This window comes from Sceloporus occidentalis, unplaced genomic scaffold, assembly GCF_023333645.1.
Source record: "Sceloporus occidentalis isolate IW3139 unplaced genomic scaffold, rSceOcc1.0.p SCAF_1, whole genome shotgun sequence".
NCBI lineage: Eukaryota > Metazoa > Chordata > Lepidosauria > Squamata > Phrynosomatidae > Sceloporus > Sceloporus occidentalis.
Window position 1 is genome coordinate 189,753,579 of NW_028316981.1, and position 11,667 is coordinate 189,765,245.

At 37.7% G+C, this 11,667-nt stretch overlaps 1 protein-coding gene across 2 annotated transcripts in view; it reads right to left on the reverse strand.

The window, feature by feature from the left end:
* Window positions 1-11,667, reverse strand: part of LOC149323136 (DNA polymerase theta-like) — a 60,562-nt gene that overhangs the window by 15,669 nt on the left and 33,226 nt on the right. The window contains exons 17-24 of one of the 2 annotated variants that reach the window (XM_089487768.1): window positions 10,487-10,633; window positions 9,714-9,907; window positions 8,240-8,480; window positions 6,674-6,867; window positions 4,363-4,500; window positions 2,964-3,138; window positions 1,987-2,116; window positions 610-725 (exon numbers count right to left, since the gene is read on the reverse strand). In XM_089487768.1, coding sequence (XP_089343894.1) covers window positions 610-725; window positions 1,987-2,116; window positions 2,964-3,138; window positions 4,363-4,500; window positions 6,674-6,867; window positions 8,240-8,480; window positions 9,714-9,907; window positions 10,487-10,633 — 1,335 coding nt within the window. Of the gene's footprint in view, window positions 1-609; window positions 726-1,986; window positions 2,117-2,963; window positions 3,139-4,346; window positions 4,501-6,673; window positions 6,868-8,239; window positions 8,481-9,713; window positions 9,908-10,486; window positions 10,634-11,667 lie in introns of those variants that run through there. The other variant, XM_089487778.1, reaches the window with a different exon arrangement.

Consider the following 11,667-nt stretch of genomic DNA (forward strand, 5'->3'; position numbering starts at 1 on the left):
TACAGCCAGTAATAAAGATAAATTTCTAAAGTATGCATTACATAATAATTCAGTGCTTTGTTTCTTTTAATGATGGCTCATCCAGCTGATTCAAAAACAATCCTGTATGTCTGTGTGGGTGACTGGATACAGTTTAAAAACACTGGGCAGTGAATGAGCCCAAGGGCCCTTTTTGCTACAAAACTTTGCCAGTTCATTTCAATGCACAAAACCATGGCTCATGTCTGAGATCCTAGTTTTGGGAAAATTCAAACTACAGCTGCTTATATAGAAGTAAATTAGGATATGTTACACACAAGGACTAAAAGCTGTGGAGACAAGGAGAAGAGGGGATAGCATTTCATGAAGCTAAAACTCCTATTTAACTCCAAATCCTAGGTTTAGCCTTGAGTCTAAAAGAAAGAATTGTGTTAGCACAGTTTAGTGGCATAATTCAGCACAGTCCACTCCACTCCTCCCTTTTAGTTATGATGCAATTACATTTTTTTGTTTCCCACACAAACTTCTCTGGGTAATACAAGCTGTCACCTTCCAACTAGATTTTCACCAACCACATATCTAAGGAAGTGATAGCAACAAAACAAATCTTGTAATAAAATAATGCTGTACCTGGAAATGGTACAAAGGCATGTCTCATGCTAACAGCGAATGGAATTCTTTTCCCACTGGATACTGTTTCAGTCAGACTTTTAGGTTCACATGGTAGTACAGAATGCTTTCTACTTCTGCAAAATAAAATGGAAAATTAGACATTCAGTTGATTTTTACATCAATTAAACAAGATGGAGTAATTAAATACAATATCTGTAGTGATTAAATATAAAGGTTCCTGTTTGTTATTGATTATTGCTGCAGTTTAGATGTACTTGGGATTGAAGTGGTGTCTTGCCTCTAACCAGTACCTATCTTGCTTATGCCTGACCCATGCTCCTGGAAGGACTAAACTATTTTGCTGTGGAACAAGATTCAACTAGAATATGTGCCTTGTTCCACAGTAAAATGGCCCTTTAGATGTAAAGCACTGCTTTTTGTGTTGCTGAATTTTGGTGGCCAAACCAGTGATAGTTCCAGTAATGTAGTACAGTTGCCCACAGGTATCTGGGATAGAGGAGATGGACCTCAGAATCATAGAAGGTGCCCACCTACAATTAAGAGACCTCATGTACTCCACCTTCAGTTCTGTGACAGGGAGAAAAGGTAGGATATAAAGGTATTATATACCGTAAATCATAGAGTTGGAAGAGACCACAAGGGCCATCCAGTCCAACCCCTGCCATGTAGGAACTCTCAATCAAAGCATCCCCAACAGATGGCCATCCAGCCTCTATTTAAAGAGCTCCAAGGAAGGAGACTCCACCACACTCTGAGTGAGTGAATTCTACTGTCCAACAGCCCTTACTGTCAGGAAGTTCCTCCTAATGTTGAGATGGAATCTCTTTTCCTGCAGTTTGCATCCATTATTTCGTGTTCCAGTCTCTGGAGCAGCAGAAAACAAGCTTGATCCCTCCTCAATATGACATCCCTTCAAATATTTAAACAGGGCTATCATATCACCTCTTAACCTTCTCTTCTCCAGGCTAAACATCCCCAGCTCCCTAAGTCTTTCCTCATAGGGCACAGTTTCCAGACCCTTCAGCATTTTAGTCGCCCTCCTTTGGACACGCTCCAGTTTCTCAATGTCCTTTTTTAATTGTGGTGCCCAGAACTGGACACAGTATTCCAGGTGGGGCTTGACCAAAGCAGAATACAGTGCCACTATTACTTCCCTTGATCTAGACACTATACTTCTATTGATGCAGCCTAAAATCGCATTGGCCTTTTTAGCTGCTGCATCGCACTGTTGACTCATGGCATTGTTTCAAATATCATGACATATGAAATATTTGATATCCCTGTGTCTTTTTTGAAATATGACCAGTAGATTAAAGAGCAGAACTAAAACTAAGATGAGTGACTAGAACTAAAAAAAAAATCAATAATTTTTACCTGTTTTTTGGAACACTGAACATATTATGTTGTTTTTGGGAAGGTGGGCTTTCTTCAACCAGGCTTGGCATTTCAATTTCAAAATCTTTAGGCACATTCTGTATATTTGGTTCTCTGAAGCTTATGCGACCTAAAAGCAAGCATGGCATATGGCTAAAGGCAGGACACACACAGCATGCCTCTGAATGAAGATTAAAAGTAAATTAAAGCACAAAACGTTTTTAAAAGTTAGAAACAAAGTAGACTTGACTTGTTGTTCTTGAAATATAAGATTTCTGAGATAATTAAAATAAAGAAAAACTGTTGAAATCTTAAAATACAGTAATAATCTTATCTAAATGGGGGGGAGAAATTCAATCTGTTCATGTTACAAAATTGCACTTTCTAGATGGCATATTCATTCCTAATGGTAATTCCTTTCAAGAAGAGGAAGTAATGGGAAAATATTATAAAAGGTTTTTCTCTTGTATCTTAGCCTATCTTTTGATACCATAAAATATTTATAATCCTAGGTGGCATGAGATAGCTGGCACATCTTATTGTGTCAGTCCATGCTCTATTCTCCTAATCCCACCATGGTAAGAATGAGAGATTGAAAATTATCATTCATGGTCATTCCTGAATGACTGGATTCATCTGCTGTGGTTGCCTAATCAATTAAAACCACTGCAGAACTAATATGAAAGAAACCAAACTTTAAATAAATTAATCTTGAAGACATGAGATAAGGTGTGAATCGAAAAAAGTCTTCTGGAGAAAAGGGGAAATCTTATTTTTATACATGAGTATAAGTCTTCAAGTCTAGTTGAAAAATAAAGGTAATTATATGAAAACGAAAGAAGCAGAACGGAACTTTTTCTATAGCAGTGCAGTCAGCAGCAACCACAAAAATGTGTGTGTCGAACCTACTTAGTTCCTTTTTGATCCAAATTTTCATAAACTAGCAGAAATATTTTTGTATTAAAAAGCCCTACTACCTGTAGCACTGTAAATCTGAGAAATAGGATAGATCCTCTCCATTCCAAGTACAGGGTTCAAAAGCTTCTCTCTCTGCAGTGGAAATACCACCTTGGTTATTGCATTAGTGATCTTTCTCCATTCTAAAATCAGGCCTGGTAATGGATGCAACACCTTCAGTTTCTCTAGAACATCCTGTAAGAATTACCAAGGGAAAAAACAAATTAGCTGTTTTTGTTCACATTACTCCTATGTAGATTTTTCACTGCCATACCCTGGGGTCAACCCCTGAAGAATATTCTAGACATTTAGCCAGACTAGTATAGTGTCAAGAATTCTGTTATATGCGTATGTGGAGCCAAACTGTGCTAAAATCTTATTTTATGAAAGTTAAAAAAATAATTCGATTTAAAAAGCACACAGTTTTTCTTTTCTTAACAGTGTGCTTTTTAAATAGAATTAATTTTCTATTTAATTTTCATAAAATAAGATTTGAGCTCAATTTTGTTTTAAAGTATTACAAGTCACTTCAGGTTCTGTGATGGAGAAAAGGGAGGACTTAACTGCAATAAATAAATAGATATAAACAAACAAATAAATTATATTTTTATCCTGGCATGTTACTTTGACTAGGGTCCAGAATGGGCAGGAGAAGCAACTGTTGTTATGGATGGGGGGGAAACAGCTCCAGTTCTTCCCTGAGACACAGGCAGGTGCTGTTGGAGATGTGCTGGGTGGGTTAGTCACTGGTTATTCTCTCAGTGTTCTTTTACTTTTTTGGAGGGAATAATTTGAAAAGTTTCTCCTCTTGTAATTTGGGAAAAATTACAAAAAAAATATAGCAAACTGTATTGTATTTTATGTTTAATTTTGCATGAAAGATGCCATGAAACTCTAGTCCTGAAAGGCAATATAATAATATTGGTAATAAAATACATATTTTGTCCCTAGACCCTTTGTTTTATAGGCTCACAGCCTTATGTAAACCTGTGTTTGTGTTTAAAGTTAAAAACTGAGTAGGAAGGCATGTTAAACATGCTGAAACTTTGCTAAATTTACAACCCTCTCTCCCTCCTGAAGTGACATATTGGAAAGAGAGTGGAGCCAGAGAACTAAACATTCAAGTATTAAATCATTTGGTGCCTTTCAGGATGGGACTGATAACAATGAATCAAGTAACACACAACTGTTATCCACCAAAATTCAAGAAAGCAATGGGATTTTTCATGCAAATCAGGTGTTCAAAACTGAGAAGTATGAACCAAAATTTCAGCACTGTACATGTCTTCCTTCACAAAGTTCTGGCAGATGTCAAAAACTCATATTAGGTGCCATCACTGAAACAAACACAAAGTAATATTCTGATGTTTCTTCTGACTGAAAGCACATAGATGAAAAAATACCTTGGTATTTTTGTACCTTGGTTGTACTGAACTGCTTGCTCAATCTGACCCTGTTTCCATTTGCTGCTGCTCTTCCAGTATAACCTAAAGTTTTCTTGCCTCTTTGCATTTTTGGTTCTACATCTGATGGAAGCTTTTGCTCCAAAAATAAGACCTGAAAGAGGTTATAACTTCAGTTAGTTTCAGGCTATTTTACTGTACAACAAAGAACTAACCTATCAGACACTTCTCTTCCCCAGCCCCTCATCCAAATATGATGTGTTGCTGTTATGTGTCTTCAAGTTGTTTCTGACATATGGTGACCTTGAGGGGTTTTCTGGGGCTGAGAGAGTGTGACTTACCCAAGGTCACCCAGTGGGTTTCCATAGTTCAGCAGGGAAGTGAACCCTGATCTCCACAGTCATAGTCCAACACTCAAACCACTACACCAAGCTGGCTCTCAAGATAAAGTAGGACCATCCCAATTCTAATTCAACTGTGATTTAGCAAGCAGCATTTTCTCTCTTATGTAAAGGGCAACCTATATCATATTTTATTGACACAGGTTATTAATACTGGCATTTTTGAGACAAAAAAATTAAAAAGTGAATTAACAAGATGCACTAGTATTACATTAAGTAACAATCAACAGTTAGACAGAGCCTGTCCTTTCATTCTGAACCTATAGAAAGCACTACAATCTGCTTTGATTACTGTGATACAGATATTCTGACTAATAATTTTACTGTATCAAGAAAGAGGGAAAGTATTTTCAAAACATGGTTAACAAGAAAAGTGCAAAACTCTGTCTCACCCAAACAAGGAAAGAATATCAGTGGATTGAACAGCCAAGCATAACTATAAATTAGAGATGGAATGGAAATTTGTCAATTTCCTGACTGGGATTGAATTTGGAGTTCTTAACCCCTTGAGAAATTTAGGAACAAAAAATGGCATGTTAAAAGTTCCTGCAAACTGTTCCCAGCATGACATAAACTGCACAATTTTTGAGAGCTAAGCATGAGTTTGAGAAACTACATAGTTCTGCAGTAAAAACCTACATTCTTTTAAAAAAATACACACAGAAAACTTCAAGTTCCTAAGGAAAAAAAACTCACTCCTTTCCATTGTTTTCTGCTATGTTCTTGGGAAAAGTGCACAAAATGCAAAACTAAATTTCACATCATACCCCTATGCAAACATTGCAGTGAAGGGCTTGACATTGTGGCTGCAGATTTTGCTAGTCTGAAAGTTGTGTAAATGAAATACTATGCATCATGAAAAGAAACTATGATCGACTGGAGCTGCGACCACATATAGTTTCTCTGTGAAATGCTGTGACACAATTTTTGACATGTGACAAAAAATTGGGGGCAGTAGAAAGAGAGGAAGACCACACACCAAATGGCTAGACTCAATTAGGGAAGTCACAAACATGAATCTACAAGATTTAAGTAGAGCAGGGGAGGACAGGGGAGCTTGGAGATGTCTCATCCATAGGGTCACTATTAGGCATGAACAACTCATAGAATCACAGAGTTGGAAAAGACCTCAAGGGCCAAGTCAAGCCCCCTGCCATGACTCAAGGGCAGTTAATAACAACAACTGACCCTGAGGACATAAGTAGATATAATGGATTTAATGTACAGTCAGGTATATTTTGGCTGAATATCAGGAGAAACATCTGCATATACCAAGTAATACATCAACGAAAACAATTATCTAGGGAATGGTAGGCTTTTCCTTTGTAGAAATCTTCAACTCTTGGGAATGCCCTAGGTCTTGACTTCCTTGTATCAAGGTAGATGCTTTGCAAGGCCCTCTCTGGCGCTGTAATTTTGCCATGATTCTCTGAATGCTGGAAGCCATATTTGGAGCAGCATCCAAACATGATTAATCACTGCAAAATACAGTAAAGTAAATGTAATTTTTTTACCTCCAGCCAAATTATATTTAACTTTGAAGTTTTTCCCAATTCTCTCTCTCTACACATTGCCCACAAACATTAAGAGCTGAAATTACAAATATACAAAAACAACGTTTTACATCTAAAAGCCTAATCTAGTGTTCAACATCCTCAGATATAACCCTATGTTGAAAAAGTCTTCCATCAGAAAAATTATCCTTGGCAGTTGAAAAGGGACAAATACTATTAGCTTACACTTTGTAAACAGCTTAGAGAGTGCTTAAGTGCACTGATAAGCAGTATAGAAATGTACTTGCTATTGCTATATCCCAATTAGTTTTGTTGATGCCTTCTATATGGAAACTTCTAGTTCCAGTTTTCTATAGTAATTACAACAAGCTCATAGGATTTGCTCTACTGAAAGGAGTTGCAAGTGCAATACCTCAGCAATATCATCAGGACAGGTCAAAGAGAAACTGTGGCCCGCCAGCTGGTATATTCGATTTTCAATCTCACTCAGTTTCGCTTCCATAACATGTTTCTGTGTCTCACACTCTGCAGTACTAAAACCTATACCATTGAGTTCCAGCAAGGCCAAACAATATTGATTTGGCATCTCTACTTTATGAAAAATATCTGCAATAAAGAATGATAAGTAAAACAAAACTCAATATTAGTTCAATGTCACAAAACACAAAGTATAAACAAAATTGTGGAGGCGAAGGCTTTTGTGGCCGGTGTCCATAATTTTTTGTGAGGTTTTCAGGCTATGTGGCCATGTTCTAGAAGAGTTTCTTCCTGACGTTTCACCAGCATGTGAAGATGCCAGCCACAGATACTGGCGAAATGTCAGGAAGAAACTCTCCTAGAACATGGCCACATTGCCCAAAAAACCCATGTAAAATATAAATAAAATTGTAAGTTACTTCATTAAAAGAAAGTAAAAAAGATGTTGCTTAGTCCCATCCACACATATCTTATCTGCACTCCACCCCTAATAACATACTACACAGGGAGCGTACCGTATGTAAAGTGCTGAGTGATGAACAGATGTTATGGTCAAAAGAATGAAAAGTAATACAAATAGAAATATATTTGAATTAGAAAGGATTTTAAAAGCCAATAAGTACTTAAAAATCCATAAAGTTAGGATTACTATCATAGCACAACTGAATGCAAGAAGAGGCATCCTGTTTGAAATAAACAGACTTAACAGTAAAATCTCTGCTTTGTTGCAGCATCTTGTTTGGAAATCACTGCAGCTCACAAACATAATTACTGTAAAATACAGAGTTTTAAAGTCAAACAGGCAACATTTGCATACAGTTTTTCTGCTGTCCATTTGAAACTGAACTAGGATAGTAATACAGTATAAACCTCCATGTCATACATTAAATCTGCTCCACACAGCAGAATTGATGCAATTTGACAGTGCTTTAACTTTCATGGCTCCATCCTATGAACTCCTGAGATTTGTAGTTTGCTGTGGCACCAGGGCGCTTTGACACAGCAGGCTATTGTTGCTGCTATTATTATTATTATTATTATTATTATTATTATTATTATCTCACAAAACTACAAATCCCAGAATTCCACAGCACTGATGCATGACAGTTAAAGCGGTATCAAACTGCATTCATTCTGCAGTGTACATACAGCCTATACAGGTTTAGCACAAAATTAGGAACTTCTGTCTTCACTGTTCCTCCTATAACTTTCCTCCACTATTAACTCTAATAGAGTGATTAGAGTTCCATAAGAGGATATTTTAACTTAGGGTCTCCTGCACAGAAGTGAGATGTGCTTTGTAGACATGAAAGGTATTGCAGTGGGTCTGATTCAGAGAACTGAGCTGTGCTTCATATGATTAGTAGCAAAATATCCACAACGACATCGGGTTACTGTGCCCCCCACAACTTATTTTGGCCATTTTTTGATTTAGGCCTGTGCCAATAAAAGATTGACCATCTTTGTGTCTTTACTTTGCAAGTTACTTTTGCATTGTTACCTTGTAAGTTATCCTTATGCAATAGAATACGGAGTCTATCCATGAGATGGAAAACCAGAACAGACTCTACAGCTGCTCTGTACCGCCCAGAAGGATTTGCAGTGGCATTGAGCCCTAGGCTCTGATTGCCCTGGCCTGTTCCAATTTTGTCCAACAAGAACAATTCCTCAGGAAGGAAACTGGCAACCATGCTATGAAGGGAGCGCTCATTAGATCCAGGATCCAGCAACCAGCAAGCCACCTAGAATGATGGAAATACAAGAACATGTAAGACAAAAGGCACATTTTCCTCAGGAATACAAGAAGATTTTGGAACAAGAGTCCTTGAACAGAGGGCAGGTGTTCACACCCAACTTATTTTATTGGAGTGATGTGTGGATTTAATTGTATTCCAGAACACACTGGTGTTCCATCAGGCTCAATGATCCTTTTGATTGGCTGGGCTCTGGAATGAGAGGCTGATCTTGGCCAGTATTCATCCCTGTTTCTGCTTCATTTTTGCACCCTCATCTTGGTATACAGAAGAATTGAGTTCCTTGAAGCAGATTCTAGAAGAGTTGCCTAAAAACTATTCCAAATCTCACCAAGCACAGTACAAAGGTTGTCTGAAGGAATAGGCCATGAGATGAGCAATGTAGCTTGCTTTCTTCATTGCAGGGAAGTAGGTGCATAATCACCATTTTGCAGTTCTTTGCATTTATTAACTATCGATTCTATGTTTACATTTTGGATATAAATTAGTAAATCATATTTTAAATAAATTTTATATAAAAGTATGTTAGGCACAATGTAAAAGAGATGCTGTCAGAAACACATAGCCCTCACACTTTAGTCCTCAGATGTTCTAGACTTCAACTTTAAGAATCTTTTACCATTGGCTATGCTAGCCGGGGCTCCTGAGAGTTGAAGTCAAAACATCTGGTGGACCAACAAGAACTACTCTAAAAAATAAACTATTCTAAAAAAAAAAAAGAACTTTATTCTAAATCTACTAATCTAGCAAACAAAATGCAGCAAGTAAATATGGGCCTCAAACAAATAAGAGGACAATAAAGAAATAAACATGGTCACAAGTAATTACCCCCAAGGAAAGCAACTGAACTTAGTGCCCCAAAGAACATAAGAAAACAAAAAAAAGTAACAACACCAAAAATTAGCAGCAATTGGACTCCCCCCCCCCCCCAGCATCAATAAAGGGGGGACTTTCTCTTTGAGTTTCTCCCTATTCTTTTAAGTTCCAGGCAGAAGAAAACAGACAGTCACACTGTCAGGGCAATCTCCTTCATAATTCTGCCTCCTACTGTTAAAGAATGTTTTAACAGTGTAAGGGTAGCAAGACTGTGCACTCCTCATCTGCAGTTGATGTAGATTGTTTTGACCTTGGACATTTTTCTTCAATCTTGCTTCCTCACCCCACATTTAAGCATAAATCATCCCTACTCTACCAAGAGAATGATTTTAAAAATTATTAAACCTTTGGGTCTTCAAAACATCCTGCCAAAGAGATACCACAGGCTTTCAGGAGCGTCTTGTAGTGCTGAATGAATTCATACACAGCAAGTGAAAGTTCTCTCTTGGGATTCTGCAGACACGACTGAAGGTGCTCTAACCTCTCTGCTACAGTCAAATTCTGATCCAGTGGAGGTGGTGCCAAGCTGGCACTAATTTCTAAGGGAGAGAGAGGGAGAGAGAGAAATGTGTTAGTGTGAGAGTCTATGTCTATATGTGTAGTATGCTTCCTTCTACAGAGAAGGCACTCAACTTTGCCTCTTGAATTCACACTACATGTCCCACTGGTCTCCTGTGTATTTTGCAGCCCTTCTCAGTAAGTGTACTGTATCACCCTATTCACAAATCAAAAGTCCCATCTCATACCCATTCGCTTTATTCCGCCTCCTTTCTCTAAGTTCTCCAATGATCCATTTGTGGTTTTCAGTTCTTTCCTTACATTATCCTAGTATTTCTGGTGGCTTACAGTTCTCAGCCCATATACCTGTCTGTGACACTTCAATCAATGCCTCTCAAATAATTTTGCACTTCTTTTCTCTATATCCCTACACAGGCTGTTTTCCAAATATTTTACACTAGTTGTCACCATCCTTAGCTGCTGTCCATATAACATAATTGTAACTCTTTACCTATACAAATGCTACTTTTCAATTTAGTTACTGTGTACTTAATAATGCAGTAGAATAATATAAGCTTAGCCTGCTCTAAAATGAATTTCTTTAGCAAATATTTCCTTACCCATCTCTTCTTTGAGTTTTTCCTGCAATGAGATATAGTAAGCGTCCTTTCCACCCCAACATACAGCTAATCCAACTACCAATGTGTCTTCATGGGGTTTAATGGGAAATCCATCATCTTTGTGGACACTTTTCTTTAAAGTGCTTTCTGCAAAGACACATATAAAGATTAGAATCTGTGTGGCCCTTTAAGTTCCAGCCATCTATGCAATTAACATAGAAAGCAAACTTTCTTTATCTGTTTCATTTAATGTCCTTCGGACATAAATGAAAGGGAGATTTTTACTGTGAATTTCTTTTTTCCAGAACTCCAGAGGAATTTATGCTGTTAATAATTGTTGCCTGCCTTTTTAAAGTATTTGTGTTTAGCCCTTTTGGCTAATTGACTTGTAGAATTACAGGGAGTCCTGGATCTCTCTCTCACACACACAACCAAACACAGGATACTGTTTAATTCAATTACTAGCATGTATGCTTACCTGTGCTAAGATCAAGGGAAGCCTCTTGATGTGCCAATATGAAGATTGTTGCCTGTCCTTTTGTTACCTATCTTTAAAGCAGGGAGAGCCTTCTATTTAGCTTAACTTAAGCTCCTCCTGCCTTCCAGAAAGTTGTGCCACCACAAAAGGAATGCTGGATGGCTTGACCTGCGAGTTTAGTTTCTTGTCTTTGATGTCAACTAGATGTTTCTGCAAGTTACAACTGCTAGAAGCTATCCCAAATAAATCTGCCTATTTGTTGCTGGTAGCTCACAACTCAAGCCTTAATTGGACTTGAATTATTGCTACCATCAGTTTGGTACACTTTGGTATACAGAGCAACTATTAATTACAGATTGAACATTTTATTTTATATATTCAGGTTTTTAAATATTATATGAGTGGGCTAGTATGAAGCTGAGAATGGGAAGGATGTGTTAGGAGTATGGAAGAATGTGATTGCTACTATGTTCTAGAAGAGTTTATTCCTGATGTTTCGCCAGCATCTGTGGCTGGCATCTGAATGCCAGCCACAGATGCTGGCGAAACGTCAGGAATAAACTCTTCTAGAACATGGCCACAGAGCCCCAAAAACCCACAAAAAGCTATGGATGCCGGCCATGAAAGCCTTCGACTTCACAATGTGATTGCTCTTTTGGAGTTTCGGTCTTCCACCTGTCTTGTCTTTTTAAAATTGATTTGG